The sequence below is a fragment of the Acipenser ruthenus genome, chromosome 54 (assembly GCF_902713425.1).
Source record: "Acipenser ruthenus chromosome 54, fAciRut3.2 maternal haplotype, whole genome shotgun sequence".
NCBI classification, from domain to species: Eukaryota; Metazoa; Chordata; class Actinopteri; order Acipenseriformes; family Acipenseridae; genus Acipenser; species Acipenser ruthenus.
This window is the reverse complement of record NC_081242.1, coordinates 4,919,878-4,937,699: the sequence shown is the minus strand read 5'-3', so window position 1 is coordinate 4,937,699 and position 17,822 is coordinate 4,919,878. Positions and strand designations below refer to the sequence as shown.

Genomic DNA, 17,822 nt, shown 5'->3' with positions numbered 1-17,822 from the left:
TATTTAAATGTGTAAATTAGCCACGTGTGTGCCAGAGAACTGTCAGAAGGCACAGGTGTTGTTGTCCATCCATCAACAGTCCAAAGCACCTTTGACCATTGTTCCATAGTCCAAATTCTGTGTTCTTGTGCATATGTTAGCCTTTTAGTCTTGTTCCCCTTTCTTAACAGAGGTATTCTTACTGCAACACATCCTTTAAGACCTGATTTCAAGAGTGACCTTCGTACTGTTGATTTGATGGACAATGACACCTGTGCCTTCTGCCAGTTCTGTTATCAATTCAACACTTGTCTTCTTTCTATTCCTTAAGGATATTATCTTCAAGTATTGCTCATCCATGTTAGACAGCTTTTCTTTCAGTCCTGGGTTTGTCAATTACAGATGTTTCTCTGTACTTGTTGCTTATGCTTCAGATACCACACCTTGAAAATCCAGTGATGCAAGCTATTCCACTCAATGTTTTTCCTTCTTTATGCAAGTCAAGGTTGTTATAATAGTAGAAACCTCTAGTGGAGGCTTTGAGTAAATTTTTGATGCTCATAATGCATCAGAGTAGAATAAAGCAACATGACTAAGACTTTTACACAACAGCGTAATATATATCTAAAGGTTTAAACAGAAAGTAGTAGTAAAGCATTACATCATAAACTATGCAGTAAATTACATCACAAACACATTGATAGATTTAAATAAAAATAAGTGAGTGTAATTACCATGGCATCAAAAGCCTTTTAGTACCTCTGCTGTGTTTTCAAGCACACTTTCCCTTGACAAAGGTATGTTAAACATACTGAAACATTGGGAAGTTGTCTCTTTTGAGCAAAAACTACATTAACTGGGATTTATGTCTAGTCTTTAAAGTAATTGTTGCTAACAAATAGTGTCATGATTCTTCACTGCCATGCACATTCATTCATTATATAGGTTTAAAGTGTGCCGTTTTCAAATATGTATTTTCATTTTAAAACATGATATCTGCTACCGCACTAGGTTAAGGAAATCTGTTTGCAAGTCATGCTTTTCAACTGTATTGCACAACCTGAGTCACTTCTGGAGGGTGAAAATATCCCTGCCCCTTCACTGGCTTCTTTCCTGTCAATAACCGATAACTCTTTACACAAGTGTCTCTAATTACTGTGTTTACACAGTAGTTACTTGGCAAATACATGTGTGCTCAAAAAAAAAACTTATTGTGAAAACATTTGCAGTTGAATTTTTAAGTTTAATTTCGTATCTCTAAATTCTGAACTATTGTGTTATCCTCCTCTGTCCTTTAGTTCAGTATACCGAACATTTTTCATTTGAAATTGCCCATGCTACTGTCAGCCAGAGAACCCTTGGGTATGGACATTCAGATATTGGTCACATTTCATTTTCTATTAATAAACCTGGTCTCAGAGCAGAGATGAAATCTCAATCCTTTGTGTCTGTCCTTACAGGTAGAAAGGATTCAGAACCAGTATTTGAGGCAAGGTTACGACTTGAAAAAGAAACACCTTGAGGCAAAGAATGGACAGAACCAGGTGAGGGAGAGGGTTCTCTACCATGGCACTCAACTGACTTCGTGTGAATCAATTGAGAAGAACGGATTCAATAGGAGTTACGCAGGGAAGAACGGTAAGGATTATGAGGGTTTTCGTGGAGATCTTTACATCTGCAGAAAAAAAGCATGAGGCCCACTAAAGCGTGTTCTTTTTTAGGTGTAAGAAAGTGGAAAAATGAGTTTGACAACATTTTCAAAATAAATAATGTCCTTTTAATGGCTGAAGTTTTCAGGGAGGACGGGGACAGAAAACAAACATAGTGATATCTCACGTGTCTTCTTTGTATAAGGCAATCACATACAAACCAAATGACTGATATCTTCCTTGCTTCTTGTTCTCAGAATAGGGAAACACAAAATATTAAGTATTTAGTAACAATTAAGGGCAACATTTTACAGTAAGCATGCAAAACGATGTACATGTTAAGTACATTGTAACTATGTGTAATAACATGGTAATTATGTGTACGTACACATGTATTTACTGTGTAACTACAATGTCATTTTTCTTTTTTTTTCTTAAGCAACGGCCTATGGACATGGTGTCTACTTTGCTGTCAACGCCAGCTATTCTGCCCAGTCTAGATATTCATTACCTGACTCTAACGGTTTGAAGTACATGTATGTGGCTCGAGTTCTGACGGGTAGATACACAGTCGGAAACTCCACAATGAAAGTCCCACCTGAGCACTCTGCACATGACCTCTATGACAGCTTGGTGGACAATGCTCAAAATCCCACAATTTTTGTCACCTTTCATGATGACCAAGCTTACCCAGATTATCTAATAACGTTTCAGTAACTCTTTGTTAGAAGAACAAGCTGGATTGATTTTTTTTAATATGATTTAAAAGACTTGGGACAGAGCTCCAAAGGCAGGGAGCATAAATATTGGCCCTCGCCCCTCCTGATTTTAGATGACTTCTACAAACTCCACAAAGTTCAACATTTGCTGATCTCAAGGTGCGACTAGGCACAGAAAGTGCCAACGTTTTCCTGTAAATATAAAGGCCCAAAACCATGAAGGCCCTTAATGATTATTATACAACCAATTATCAGCTTAAACAGCATATGTTTAAAATGTGTTAACTAAGGGCTCTCGTTACAAATCTTTAATGACCATTTTAGGGAATGTGTTTGGTTCAGATTGTTTTTGATCAATTAAATCAAGCATGCAGTTCATGAACCTTTTTTTAAACAGTTTTAGAGAAGATTATATGTTTATTTTCAAACACAAAATTATGAAAATGAAAACTTCCAACAGTGCATGTTTGTCTCCTTGTTTATTTCTGTCCATACAAATATGACAAAAAATAACTTTTGTATGGTTTAAAAGAGAGGTTGTTAGACCAGCTGCTGTTGAGATCAATTGAATGAAGCTCTGTGGCATGTCCAGCCCCATCGAGAGAAATTTGGGGCCTCTATACATCATGTTGGCTGCTGAGAATTTGAGCTTGATTCAACTTGTCAAGACCCAAGGGACAACTAAAAAAGCGACCCTTATCAGTGGTGATTTTACACCCATAAGGCTAACTTGTAATTATGTTATAAGGCCAAGCCACTTTGTCTAAAACAGGAATGGAAGTAATCATATTTTAGAATAACTAAATATTTTAAAGAACTTAATATTCCTCAAACTGCTTATGTAAATGATAAATAAACAGACCATGACAGTTATTTTCTGTTAGATGGTTTGCTTTTGTCCCTCCATTACCTTTCTATGATATTTGCAATCATTCAGAATCATTTGACTCATTCATCTTATCAAAGTCAATAGTTGAACCCTAACTCAACTCCAGGAGGTAAAGTAGGAGGGCAACTAGGCTGACATCAGAAATAATGACACAAGCTATGGGGGAAAAAGAGAAAGAGGGGACTTAATTAAGGTCTGTACAATCATAAGTGGTATAAAGTTAACCCAATACACTACTTAAAATGTAGCACAGAGAGAACAATAGGGCATAAATAGAAGCTGAGTATGTAAGCTTAGAACAGAAGGTATGTAATAAGCATGTAATAGCATACCAGGTGGTGTAGTATGATTTAAAACACTGGGAACATTTAACAAAGACTAGATTATGTACTTTTGAATTAGATCCCCCCAGTAGGGGAGAATAGTATGCTAACAAGGGGCAACCCTTGATGGGCCGAATGGCCTCCTCTTGTTTGTATATTTTTTGTATGTTCTTATATGAAAGTTTAGTATAGTAAAAGCATGGTATGGTCTGATAAAACATTAAATTATGCCAATGTTGAGTGAAAATGTATTGCTATTCATATGAAAGAAAATGTGTTGGTAATGTTAAACCAGTTTGCTGGAGGTGATTTTGGCATAAATAAATGGTAAGGTAACTTAGGCTTTGATTGAAGTTATAAGGCACATGCAAGAAAGTATGGGAAAGGACAAATATTGTAACCACAGTAACCTTGTAAAAGAGATTAGTTTGTGGTTGATTGCACTTCAGTGGAGTAACAGCTGAATAACACATTTTTATTATAATTAGTAAGATAACAGAATAAAAAACTGTAGTGACATATGCGCTAAGCCTACTAGAGTATAAATACTAGGCATGGAGGTGACAAAGACAGAGAAGCTCCCAATACCTCCAGATCATCAGGACCAACATAGCAAATTAGTGATTGTCTAATTTTATTGATGACTTGAATAGGCCACACATGCAATGCATTTAAAATATTAAGAAAAAAGGAACACATAGCCACAAATGGTAAAATGCAGGAGACATTTTTGAAATTGTTTAAGATGCCTAATTAAAGCACAAAGTGGTCAAACATGTTTACATGAGTGCCTGTTGTTTCTATATCACTGAATATTGACTGAAAATTGAAATTCTCACACCCTGCAGGTAGGTATATAAAGGATATAAAATACAACTGTATTGAGGTGTTCTAATAAATGTGCACACTACTGTATATACAAAATAGTTTAAAGAATGCTTGTAGTGGATAGCTATGCTGTACAATTTAATCAATATTTTCTTAATACCAACCTGTTTAATATCTCTAGTTATTGCTATTCATCATTTAATATGCTTTTTAACTATTATTGCTGCAAAACGTTTTACAAATAATGATCTAAGAAGTATTTATATATATATATATATATATATATATATATATATATATATATATATATATACTGAACACGATTACGCCAGCGGGACTCATCAGAAAAGAATCAACTAATGAACTATTTAATACCTATGTTTTGATTCAAACACAGGCTCCCTTGAGAAAGATATGTACAACATATCAAAACATTGGGCAGCTGGCTCTTTGAGCATTTTTCACATTCTACTGCTTAAAAAATACAATTCTAAATAAAAGGCATGTTTTCATGTTCAAATACACATACAACATTAATGTTACATAACACTATATATTTGTACAGGCGGGTCAAATCTTAACACATGTTAATAGCACATTCAGCACAGAGAATCAGCGATGAATGAATGGCAATTAATGCATGGCAATGAATAAACCTTAGGAAATCCATGGCTGAGGGCAGCCCTTCCTCCAGGCTTTAAGCGGTCAACTCCCACAATAAAATGTCAGTGAAATACAGTATTATGAACCATTAATTCATTAAAAAAAAAAACAAAAAAAACATGGTATTGAAATAATATTTCATAAACGTTCAGGGAGTATCCATCATGTATTTATTTATTAAAAATTGTAGTATTATACATACCCCTTCAATGTAGCGCTGAATCAGTACCTCCGAGAAATAGTAGCTGCTACGGCCAAGAGATATGTTAAATACATGCCAGTATCAATCCACAGCATTCGGTTATTCTGCTAGTATCAATAATCCATGTATCAATATTGTTAACTATCAATCTATGTTAAATGTAATGGTTTTTATTAACCATTCCGTGTTTCCAAGAAGCTGATTCTCCGCGGACAGATCTGCTGTCCCTCTGGTCCGTCCGCGTTGGTGTTGTCGGAGTCTCTCTCTGAGTTTGAACCTTTTGATTCGGAGGCATACAGCTCGAATTGATAAGGCAGACAATCCCTGTTTTCTATCTCTACATCAGATCTATCACTACATAATTCATAGTCATAATAGGTGCCTGAAACTGATCAATTTAGGCTACTCTCACTTTCACTGTCACTATCAGCCATACTGGCAGATGCAAGGAGTCTGTGGGTATCTTACTCTGTGAGGTCACAGTCTCCTGGCCCCAAACCAGGAAATGGAGATCGCCCTCTGTGTATTTCTGGGTATTATTTGATTCATTGTAGCATGATTAAACATTATTTGGTAATAGGGGGGGCTCCCGAGTGGCGCATCCAGTAAAAGCACTCGCTAGTGTAGGATGCGCTCTATAGCCTGGACATCGCGAGTTCAAATCCAGGCTATTCCACAGCCAACCGTGGACGGGAGCTCCCAGGGGGCGGCGCTCAATTGGCCGAGCGTCGCCCGGGGGGAGGGAGGGTTAGGTCGGCCAGGTTGTCCTTGGCTCACCGCGCAACAGCGACCCCTGTAGTCTGGCCGGGCGCCTGTGGGCTTGCCTGTAAGCTGCCCAGAGCTGCGTTGTCCTCCGACGCTGTAGCTCTGAGGCGGCTGCACGATGAGTCTGCAGAGTGTAAAGAAGCGGGTGGCTGACGGCACACGCTTCGGAGTACAGCGTGTGTTCATCTTCGCCCCTCCCGAGTCAGCGCAGGGGTGGTAGCGGTGAGCTGAGCCTAAAAATAATTGGGCATTTCAAATTGGGGAGAAAATAATAAAAAATAAATAAATAAATAATTGTCATCAACTAAATTTATAACAAAAAAAACCCAACATTATTTGGTAAAATTAATGTGACTATATGTTCAAGTGACACCTGTTAATATTATTTTGTATGTTTATGGTAACTGTCAAGTTATGTCATAGGCTCTTTACAACTTTAAAGAGCAAAAAAACACTCGTCTGCTGGTGGCAGAGTAGTCCCATGCCTTCCCATGCCCGGAAGCGTTCTTGCCCATCCTGAGAGGTTTATTTTTTTTTATTTCCCGGTGCCACCCGTTCCCGAGAGCTTCACTCCTGTACCATCCCATCCCACAAAATGTAACACCATTTTTTTCCAGTCTTCATGTCACTCTCTGATGGCTACCCCTCCCTTTTTTTGGTACATGGGCAGGCAGCTGTTCCTCTTCCTTTTGGAGGGGTCAGCAGGCCACGAAGTGTCCAGACTTCCTGCAGACGAGGCACCAACCTGAGGCAGCGAGATAGGTGAGGTAAGTGTCCAGGCCGCCATCTTACAGCACTGGGAAGGAGGGGTGATCCATCTTCAGCATTTGTAAGGCCGGTGTTTGGAGAGCCTTCATTCTGAGTCATTCCTCACATGACTCCACTGCATCCTGAAAGAAGTCTTCCTTGAAGAGGTGGTCTCCCCATTTGCTCTCCTTGAAGCCGTGACCAAACTCCCCTCACGATCCGCACATAGGAGCCTCTTCTGCCTCCAACATGTGCGCTGCTCGTCCATGCCCTTTCTATAGTCCATGTTTTTTTTCTTTCTATTTTTCTTTTCTTTTTCTTTTTTTTTTAAACCTGAAGTTCTGTCTCCGAGTCTCCTGGGTTCCTATCCTGCTTCTTACACCACGTGTGACAGGGTAGCATCACTGGCAAGGCTTGTTACCTCCAGGGAGAGAGACTCAGACACAAGAAGCTGCAGTTTAAGCACTATTGCACACTTTTAATACTACAAAAACAACTAGCAAATAGGTCCTGTCACCAAAATTACGCTCCCCTGCCTCCAGAGCCCGCTCCTTCTCCACCCTCGCCACGCAGTGGTGGAATGACCTTCCTACAGATGTCAGGACTGCCCAGTCCCTGACCACATTCCGGCGCCTCCTCAAGACTCACCTCTTCAGAAAGCACCTGTAGAACTCCTCTGTTTTTCCCCCGGGACACTTATCACCCTTCCTTAAATGTGCTTTACTTGCTCTTATCTGCCCCCTATTTTACTGCATTTAATCCTGTACTTTAGAGTACTGTAATCTGTCAAGTGTTATTTAATCTGCAGTGTTTTGTATTTAATTATATCCTGATGTAACTATCACTGACACTGTTATCTGCTGTACTATTGAATTGTATTTTGTCATACTTGTACTTGCTAGAACCATAGTCATTGTATTTATCTTGCTGTTAATTGTATTATTACTTGTACTGTGATTCTTGAAATATATTTGTTTACAACTGTAAGTCACCCTGAATAAGGGCGTCTGCTAAGAAATAAATAATAATAATAATAATAATAATAATAATAATAAAATAAATTAAATGGTTGAAACAAAACATTACTGTACATTTGCACTGCAATACAACACTGCACAGCACAGCACAGCACATATCTCAAACACCAACACCAACATTAACACTTCTGAATCACGTTTTCGTGCGCTATCGCTGCATTTTGCTAACACTGTCATTTTTACCCTAGCGAAATCAGCTGCACACATATTTTCTAAATAAAAAAAAAAACAGGCAATGTCATTTTTAAGTAACGAATTTGGGAGAAAACTTAAGAACTTTTTAGAGGTCAATTTGTGAAACAGGACGAATCAGGGTTTTTTTTGTTTGTTTCTTCATTTTGAATTAAATAACACAAGTTTGGGTTTCTCATTTGTTAACATGGATTAACCGAGGAAATTGTTCAGCACATTACTTTGCAGTTTTCTATGAAATCCAAAAAGCACCGTCCCTGGGTGGACTTGAACCACCAACCTTTCGGTTAACAGCCGAACGCGCTAACCGATTGCGCCACAGAGACCTAACTACATACATACAAAAGCTTAAAGGGTCGAGATGCTGCAGAACAGGCGCGTGTGGGCGCAAAACAGCCTAGTGAGACCACACCTAAGAAGAAAGCAACAAGGGATAGAACATCTATGCAGTTCATTATTGCTGCACAACATAAGATGTCTTGTTGGATAACATCGGTGCATCTAAAAAATGAGTGTGTGTAAATAGCTGCAGTGGAAACCAGATATTTCCAACTTAATCTGGCACCTGGGAATTTACTTCCCAGGGACCTCCCTATTTTTGATCAGGAAAACCCCATGAAAACCATTCCACCAAATTTGCGGTCATTGACACATTTTCAAGATAGGCATATCTATTTGTTACATTATCCACACACACCACCTAATTTCTTAATCATACTGCTTACTGCCAACCCAATAAATACATTTGCATGAACAAGTATTTATCTGAAATTCTATTGTTAACAAAATACAATATGTAATGTACTCTGTGTGATAAAGAACAATTCAATCGTGGCAAAGACAGTACAAGTGCATCATTGTCGCTTGCAGCAGCGTTGCATTGCTCTTGTACAACTTTGCTTTCTTACTATGCAGACGGAGCTCCTTTATTCTGCACCACAGTAGGGAGCGGCTTCCTGAGTTGACCAATGTACCGATTACAGCTGTCCACCGTGAAATGGGTCTGCCAGAATTACTTGGTTCCTTCGACTCACTTTGTTGAAACAAAGAACTGACAGACACGAAAGTACAGTTTTTGTTGACTGAGAATAGGCAAAGAGAATACGAAACCGTTTCACAAACTTGTGTTATTTACAAACGAACAACGTGTATGTATAGTATATATATACTGCCCTAAAACTTTATAAGAAAGAAAGAAAGAAAGAAAAGAAAAAAAACACATATGGAAATGCTTTCATTGAAGACAGGTTAGCTGAAACAAATTATTGTGGTACGCTGTGGAGTGCTCTCTGTAGAGCATGGATCGGCAACATTCCGTTTTTTGTTAGCGACCAAAACCAGGATGGCCGTGTGGTTAAGGCGTTGGACTTAAGCTCCAATGGACTAATGTCCGCGTGGGTTCGAGCCCCACTTCTGGTAGATGCAATTTCTATTGAAAAAATAGACTAATAATTATACAGAGGTTCTAGGATGTTTTGAAAATGTCTTCCTAATATACTACAGTGAGCACATTCAACAGGCCCTTGCTTCTGTAGTTTTGTTTGGTGAATATGAAATCAAACCACTGTAACTTGTAATTAGGCTTATTAACATACATCATGTGTGAAACGAATCTGTTCCAGTGCAGTTCAAATAAACATCTGACACAGTTTAAACATAGGCAGGTGTGTTCATTCTAGCCCACGTTGCCTTCCAGATTACCAGCAGCAGCTCCCGGTTTTTTGAAAATGGTTTAATGTTAAACCTCAGGATGCGACCAATGTGTAGTCGTGGCCGAGGGGTTAAGGCGATGGACTCAAAATCGACTGGGTTTTCCCCATGCAAGTTCGAATCCTGCCGACTACGTTAAAAGTTTTTGTGCTCTGGTGACTGAATTATAACCGCACATTTATTTATACAATTTAACCTTTACAAAATATTGCTTGTATAGCCATTAAAGAGAGATTGAGTGTAGGCCTATAGCAATTCGTTTTTATGTTTCATTTTATACTGCACAATACATTAAAGTGACCCAATTAATGCTGGTCAGTCTTCAATGACATTTTTGGGTAATAAAGTCATAGAAACCCTTTCATGAATGTAATATTGAAAATAGCTCTACCAATAGTAGTTTTGAAGAAATTTAAAGTACAGCAAGTCATATTTGAGACCTTTAAGCTTAATAAACCTTTAAGTCCATCGCCTTAACCACTTGGCCACGACTACTTTGTGCCCAGTTAAAGAGTGGAGATAGCAGATATCAAGATTTATAAACATATCACACAAATAGAAGTGTTCGTTTTTAATAAAACATTGACTCGAAACCACAATCCCTGGTTTAGGAGGCCAGTGCCTTATTCTTTAGGTAACTGGGGCACTTTCTATATAGATAGTAGTCAGCGTGACATTACACGACCAGAGGGAAGAAAGCACTTATTTCCCTGTCATTTAATTGCCGTGTTATATTATGCATGTGGGGAATGTGCGGGAATCCTGATAATAGTATTTTAATATTTGAACAAAGCAATCGGTCACTTTAAATAGCGCATGGTTTAACCGCTATTGAGTGTTAACAGTTGTTAATTGACTTGCTGCAAAGTGAACGTTTTGAGCTCAATTTTGAAGAGACTTCCAACACTGATTTTCATGCAGCAGCTGGCAGTATTGATCTATTTCCAAGGGCTTTACATTTTGGTCTTTCTGGGCAGAATAAAAAAAAAAACAGGCAATGTCATTTTTAAGTAACGAATTTGGGAGAAAACTTAAGAACGTTTTAGAGGTCAATTTGTGAAACAGGACGAATCGGGGTTTTTTTTGTTTGTTTCTTCATTTTGAATTAAATAACACAAGTTTGGGTTTCTCATTTGTTAACATGGATTAACCGAGGAAATTGTTCAGCACATTACTTTGCAGTTTTCTATGAAATCCAAAAAGCACCGTCCCTGGGTGGGCTTGAACCACCACCCTTTCGGTTAACAGCCGAACGCGCTAACCGATTGCGCCACAGAGACCTAACTACAAACATACAAAAGCTTACAGGGTCGAGATGCTGCAGAACAGGCGCGTGTGGGCGCAAAACAGCCTAGTGAGAGCACACCTAAGAAGAAAGCAACAAGGGGTAGAACATCTATGCAGTTCATTCTTGCTGCACAACATAAGATGTCTTGTTGGATAACATCGGTGCATCTAAAAAATGAGTGTGTGTAAATAGCTGAAGTGGAAACCAGATATTTCCCACTTAATCTGGCACCTGGGAATTTACTTCCAAGGGACGTCCCTTTTTTTGATCAGGAAAACCCCATGAAAACCATTCCACCAAATTTGCGGTCATTGACACATTTTCAAGAAAGGCATATCTATTTGTTACATTATCCACACACACCTTCTAATTACTTAATCATACTGTTTACTGCCAACCCAATAAATACATTTGCATGAACAAGTTTTTATCTGAAATTCTATTGTTAACAAAATACAATATGTAATGTACTCTGTGTGATAAAGAACAATTCAATAGTGGCAAAGACAGTACAAGTGCATCATTGTCGCTTGCAGCAGCGTTGCATTGCTCTTGTACAACTTTGCTTTCTTACTATGCAGACGGAGCTCCTTTATTCTGCACCACAGTAGGGAGCGGCTTCCTGAGTTGACCAATGTACCGATTACAGCTGTCCACGGTGAGATGGGCCTGGCTGAATTACTTGGTTCCTTCGACTCACTCTGTTGAAACAAAGAACTGACGGACACGAAAGTACAGTTTTTGTTGACTGAGAATAGGCAAAGAGAATACGAAACCGTTTCACAAACTTGTGTTATTTACAAACGAACAACGTGAATGTATAGTATATATATATATATATATATATATATATATATATATATATATATATATATATATATATACTGCCCTAAAACTTTATAAGAAAGAAAGAAAGAAAGAAAGAAAGAAAGAAAGAAAGAAAGAAAGACAGAAAGAAGGAAAAAAGAAAGAAAAGAAAAAAACACATATGGAAATGACTTCATTGAAGACAGGTTAACTGAAACAAATTATTGTGGTACGCTGAGGAGTGCTCTCTGTAGAGCATGGATCGGCAGCATTCGGTTTTTTGTTAGCGTCCAAAACCAGGATGGCCGAGTGGTTAAGGCGTTGGACTTATGCTCCAATGGACTAATGTCCGCGTGGGTTCGAGCCCCACTTCTGGTAGATGCAATTTCTATTGAAAAAATAGACTAATAATTATACAGAGGTTCTAGGATGTTTTGAAAATGTCTTCCTAATATACTACAGTGAGCACATTCAACAGGCCGTTGCTTCTGTAGTTTTGTTTGGTGAATATGAAATCAAACCACTGTAACTTGTAATTAGGCTTATTAACATGCATCATGTGTGAAACGAATCTGTTCCAGTGCAGTTCAAATAAACATCTGACACAGTTTAAACATAGGCAGGTGTGTTCATTCTAGCCCACGTTGCCTTCCAGATGATTACCACCAGCAGCTCCCGGTTTTTTGAAAATGGTTTAATGTTAAACCTCAGCATGCAACCAATGTGTAGTCGTGGCCGAGTGGTTAAGGCGATGGACTCGAAATCCATTGGGGTTTCCCCGCGCAAGTTCGAATCCTACCGACTACGTTAAAAGTTTTTGTGCTCTGGTGACTGAATTATAACCGCACATTTATTTATACAATTTAACCTATACAAAATATTGATTGTATAGCCATTAAACGGAGATTGAGTGTAGGTCTATTGCAATTCATTTTTATGTTTCATTTTATACTGCACAATACATTAAGAACATAAGAACATAAGAAAGTTTACAAACGAGAGGAGGCCATTCAGCCCATCTTGCTCGTTTGGTTGTTAGTAGCTTATTGATCCCAGAATCTCATCAAGCAGCTTCTTGAAGGATCCCAGGGTGTCAGCTTCAACAACATTACTGGGGAGTTGGTTCCAGACCCTCACAATTCTCTGTGTAAAAAAGTGCCTCCTATTTTCGGTTCTGAATGCCCCTTTATCTAATCTCCATTTATGACCCCTGGTCCTTTTTTCTTTTTTCAAGTCAAAGAAGTCCCCCGGGTTGACATTGTCTATACCTTTTAGGATTTTGAATGTTTGAATCAGATCGCCGCGTAGTCTTCTTTGTTCAAGACTGAATAGATTCAATTCTTTTAGCCTGTCTGCATACGACATGCCTTTTAAACCTGGGATAATTCTGGTTGCTCTTCTTTGCACTCTTTCTAGAGCAGCAATATCCTTTTTGTAACGAGGTGACCAGAACTGAACACAATATTCTAGGTGAGGTCTTACTAATGCATTGTAGAGTTTTAACATTACTTCCCTTGATTTAAATTCAACACTTCTCACAATATATCCAAGCATCTTGTTAGCCTTTTTTATAGCTTCCCCACATTGTCTAGATGAAGACATTTCTGAGTCAACATAAACTCCTAGGTCTTTTTCATAGTTCCCTTCTTCAATTTCACTATCTCCCATATGATATTTATAATGCACATTTTTATTGCCCGCATGCAATACTTTACACTTTTCTCTATTAAATTTCATTTGCCATGTGTCTGCCCAATTTTGAATGCTGTCTAGATCATTTTGAATGACCTTTGCTGCTTCAACAGTGTCTGCCACTCCTCCTATTTTTGTGTCGTCTGCAAATTTAACGAGTTTGCTTACTATATCAGAGTCTAAATCATTAATGTAGATTAGGAATAGCAGAGGACCTAATACTGATCCCTGTGGTACACCACTGGTTACCTCACTCCATTTCGAGGTTTCTCCTCTAATCAGTACTTTCTGTTTTCTACATGTTAACCACTCCCTAATCCATGTGCATGCATTTCCTTGAATCCCTACTGCGTTCAGTTTGAGAATTAATCTTTTATGCGGGACTTTGTCAAAAGCTTTCTGGAAATCTAAATAAACCATGTCGTATGCTTTGCAGTTATCCATTTTCAATGTTGCATCCTCAAAAAAGTCAAGCAGGTTAGTTAGACATGATCTCCCTTTCCTAAAACCATGCTGGCTGTCTCCCAGGATATTGTTACCATATAAGTAATTTTCCATTTTGGATCTTATTATAGTTTCCATAAGTTTACATATAATAGAAGTCAGGCTTATTGGTCTGTAGTTACCTGGTTCGGTTTTGTCTCCCTTTTTGTGGATTGGTATTACATTTGCTATTTTCCAGTCTGTTGGTACAACCCCTGTGTCAAGAGACTGTTGCATGATCTTGGTTAGCGGTTTGTAAATAACTTCCTTCATTTCTTTGAGTACTATTGGGAGGATCTCATCCGGCCCAGGGGATTTGTTTATTTTAAGAGCTCCTAGTCCCTTTAACACTTCTGCCTCTGTTATGCTAAAGTTATTTAAAACTGGATAGGAACAGGTCGACATGTGGGGCATGTTGTCCGTGTCCTCCTTTGTAAAAACCTGTGAAAAGTAATCATTTAATATATTTGCTATTTTTTTTTCTTCATCTATGATTTTGCCATTTGTGTCTCTTAGACATTTAACCTCCTCTTTGAATGTTCTCTTGCTGTTATAATATTGGAAAAACATTTTGGAATTGGTTTTAGCCCCCTTAGCAATATTGATTTCTATCTCTCTCTTGGCCTTTCTAACTTCCTTTTTGACTTGTGTTTGCAGTTCCAAGTACTCTTTCTGTGTGCTTTGTTTTTGGTCCCTTTTAAACGCTCTGTAAAGTGCCTTTTTTCGCTGAATATTTTTTTTAATTGATCTATTAAACCATTTTGGCCATTTTGTTTTAGATTTAGATTTATCTACTTTTGGGATGTAATTGTTTTGTGCCTCTAGTACTACATTTTTAAAAAACAGCCACCCTTTTTCTGTGGATGTTTTCTCTATTTTACTCCAATCTACTTCTGTTAGTCTCTGTTTCATACCTTCGTAGTTTGCTTTTCTAAAATTGTAAACCTTAGCTTTAGTCATTACTTTTGGGGTTTTAAAAAATATTTCAAATGAGACCATGTTGTGGTCTGAGTTTGCCAATGGCTCTCTGACCTCTGTTTTAGTTATTCTGTCTTCATTATTTGAAAAGACTAAGTCAAGGCATGCCTCCCCTCTAGTCGGTGCCTTGACAAATTCCGTTAGGAAGCAGTCATTTGTCATTTCCACCATTTCAATTTCGTCCGTCGTGCCCCCCATTGGATTTTCCCATTTTATACAGGGGAAGTTGAAATCCCCCATTAGTATGGCTTCTCCTTTTCTACACGCATTTCGAATGTCATTGTATAACAGATTATTTTGCTCAGCGTCTGAATTTGGCGGTCTATAGCATGCTCCTATTATTATGCCCTTTGAATTTGTGTCCATTATTCTGACCCATATTGATTCTGCATTGTTTTCTTTGTCCTGATTAAAGTGACCCAATTAATGCTGGTCAGTCTTCAATGAAATTTTTGGGTAATAAAATCATATAAACCCTTCCATGAATGTAATATTAAAAATAGCTATACCAATAGTAGTTTTGAAGAAATTTAAAGTACAGCAAGTCATATTTGAGACCTTTAAGCTTAATAAACCTTTAAGTCCATCGCCTTAACCACTTGGCCACGACTACTTTGTGCCCAGTTAAAGAGTGGAGATAGCAGATATCAAGATTTATAAACATATCACACAAATACAAGTGTTCGTTTTTAATAAAACATTGACTCGAAACCACAATCCCTGGTTTAGGAGGCCAGTGCCTTATTCTTTAGGTAACTGGGGCACTTTCTATATAGATAGTAGTCAGCGTGACATTACACGACCAGAGGGAAGAAAGCACTTATTTCCCTGTCATTTAATTGCCATGTTATATTATGCATGTGGGGAATGTGCGGGAATCCTGATAATAGTATTTTAATATTTGAACAAAGCAATCGGTCACTTTAAATAGCGCATGGTTTAACCGCTATTGAGTGTTAACAGTTGTTAATTGACTTGCTGCAAAGTGAACGTTTTGAGCTCAATTTTGAAGAGACTTCCAACACTGATTTTCATGCAGCAGCTGGCAGTATTGATCTATTTCCAAGGACTTTACATTTTGGTCTTTCTGGGCAGAATAAAAAAAAAAACAGGCAATGTCATTTTTAAGTAACGAATTTGGGAGAAAACTTAAGAACGTTTTAGAGGTCAATTTGTGAAACAGGACGAATCGGGGTTTTTTTTGTTTGTTTCTTCATTTTGAATTAAATAACACAAGTTTGGGTTTCTCATTTGTTAACATGGATTAACCGAGGAAATTGTTCAGCACATTACTTTGCAGTTTTCTATGAAATCCAAAAAGCACCGTCCCTGGGTGGGCTTGAACCACCAACCTTTCGGTTAACAGCCGAACGCGCTAACCGATTGCGCCACAGAGACCTAACTACAAACATACAAAAGCTTACAGGGTCGAGATGCTGCAGAACAGGCGCGTGTGGGCGCAAAACAGCCTAGTGAGAGCACACCTAAGAAGAAAGCAACAAGGGGTAGAACATCTATGCAGTTCATTCTTGCTGCACAACATAAGATGTCTTGTTGGATAACATCGGTGCATCTAAAAAATGAGTGTGTGTAAATAGCTGAAGTGGAAACCAGATATTTCCCACTTAATCTGGCACCTGGGAATTTACTTCCAAGGGACGTCCCTTTTTTTGATCAGGAAAACCCCATGAAAACCATTCCACCAAATTTGCGGTCATTGACACATTTTCAAGAAAGGCATATCTATTTGTTACATTATCCACACACACCTTCTAATTACTTAATCATACTGTTTACTGCCAACCCAATAAATACATTTGCATGAACAAGTTTTTATCTGAAATTCTATTGTTAACAAAATACAATATGTAATGTACTCTGTGTGATAAAGAACAATTCAATAGTGGCAAAGACAGTACAAGTGCATCATTGTCGCTTGCAGCAGCGTTGCATTGCTCTTGTACAACTTTGCTTTCTTACTATGCAGACGGAGCTCCTTTATTCTGCACCACAGTAGGGAGCGGCTTCCTGAGTTGACCAATGTACCGATTACAGCTGTCCACGGTGAGATGGGCCTGGCTGAATTACTTGGTTCCTTCGACTCACTCTGTTGAAACAAAGAACTGACGGACACGAAAGTACAGTTTTTGTTGACTGAGAATAGGCAAAGAGAATACGAAACCGTTTCACAAACTTGTGTTATTTACAAACGAACAACGTGTATGTATAGTATATATATACTGCCCTAAAACTTTATAAGAAAGAAAGAAAGAAAGAAAGAAAGAAAGAAAGAAAGAAAGAAAGAAAGACAGAAAGAAGGAAAAAAAGAAAGAAAAGAAAAAAACACATATGGAAATGACTTCATTGAAGACAGGTTAACTGAAACAAATTATTGTGGTACGCTGAGGAGTGCTCTCTGTAGAGCATGGATCAGCAGCATTCGGTTTTTTGTTAGCGTCCAAAACCAGGATGGCCGAGTGGTTAAGGCTTTGGACTTAAGCTCCAATGGACTAATGTCCGCGTGGGTTCGAGCCCCACTCCTGGTAGATGCAATTTCTATTGAAAAAAAAGACTAATAATTATACAGAGGTTCTAGGATGTTTTGAAAATGTCTTCCTAATATACTACAGTGAGCACATTCAACAGGCCGTTGCTTCTGTAGTTTTGTTTGGTGAATATGAAATCAAACCACTGTAACTTGTAATTAGGCTTATTAACATGCATCATGTGTGAAACGAATCTGTTCCAGTGCAGTTCAAATAAACATCTGACACAGTTTAAACATAGGCAGGTGTGTTCATTCTAGCCCACGTTGCCTTCCAGATGATTACCACCAGCAGCTCCCGGTTTTTTGAAAATGGTTTAATGTTA

General features: G+C 38.2%; 1 protein-coding gene and 8 non-coding genes across 10 annotated transcripts in view; 6 read left to right on the top strand and 3 right to left on the bottom strand.

Annotated features, from left to right (window-relative positions):
• Positions 1–4,337, top strand: part of LOC117398346 (protein mono-ADP-ribosyltransferase PARP14-like) — a 43,973-nt gene extending 39,636 nt beyond the window's left edge. For both annotated transcript variants that reach the window (XM_059016821.1, XM_059016822.1), the window contains exons 14-15: positions 1,440–1,617; positions 2,068–4,337. In XM_059016821.1, the coding sequence (XP_058872804.1) occupies positions 1,440–1,617; positions 2,068–2,345 (456 nt within the window). In that variant the 3' untranslated portion in view covers positions 2,346–4,337. The remainder of the gene's footprint in view (positions 1–1,439; positions 1,618–2,067) is intronic.
• Positions 4,338–8,245: 3,908 nt separating this feature from the next.
• trnan-guu (transfer RNA asparagine (anticodon GUU)) lies at positions 8,246–8,319 on the bottom strand. Its single transcript has one exon. It is a non-coding gene; the product is annotated as a tRNA-Asn (tRNA).
• A 1,010-nt stretch (positions 8,320–9,329) lies between these two features.
• On the top strand, positions 9,330–9,412 carry trnal-uaa (transfer RNA leucine (anticodon UAA)). Its single transcript has one exon. It is a non-coding gene; the product is annotated as a tRNA-Leu (tRNA).
• A 344-nt stretch (positions 9,413–9,756) lies between these two features.
• trnal-caa (transfer RNA leucine (anticodon CAA)) lies at positions 9,757–9,838 on the top strand. Its single transcript has one exon. It is a non-coding gene; the product is annotated as a tRNA-Leu (tRNA).
• A 1,071-nt stretch (positions 9,839–10,909) lies between these two features.
• Positions 10,910–10,983, bottom strand: trnan-guu (transfer RNA asparagine (anticodon GUU)). Its single transcript has one exon. It is a non-coding gene; the product is annotated as a tRNA-Asn (tRNA).
• Positions 10,984–12,093: 1,110 nt separating this feature from the next.
• Positions 12,094–12,176, top strand: trnai-uau (transfer RNA isoleucine (anticodon UAU)). The gene has a single exon. It is a non-coding gene; the product is annotated as a tRNA-Ile (tRNA).
• A 347-nt stretch (positions 12,177–12,523) lies between these two features.
• Positions 12,524–12,605, top strand: trnas-cga (transfer RNA serine (anticodon CGA)). Its single transcript has one exon. It is a non-coding gene; the product is annotated as a tRNA-Ser (tRNA).
• Positions 12,606–16,275: 3,670 nt separating this feature from the next.
• trnan-guu (transfer RNA asparagine (anticodon GUU)) lies at positions 16,276–16,349 on the bottom strand. Its single transcript has one exon. It is a non-coding gene; the product is annotated as a tRNA-Asn (tRNA).
• A 1,065-nt stretch (positions 16,350–17,414) lies between these two features.
• Positions 17,415–17,497, top strand: trnal-uaa (transfer RNA leucine (anticodon UAA)). Its single transcript has one exon. It is a non-coding gene; the product is annotated as a tRNA-Leu (tRNA).
• Positions 17,498–17,822: the final 325 nt, after the last annotated feature.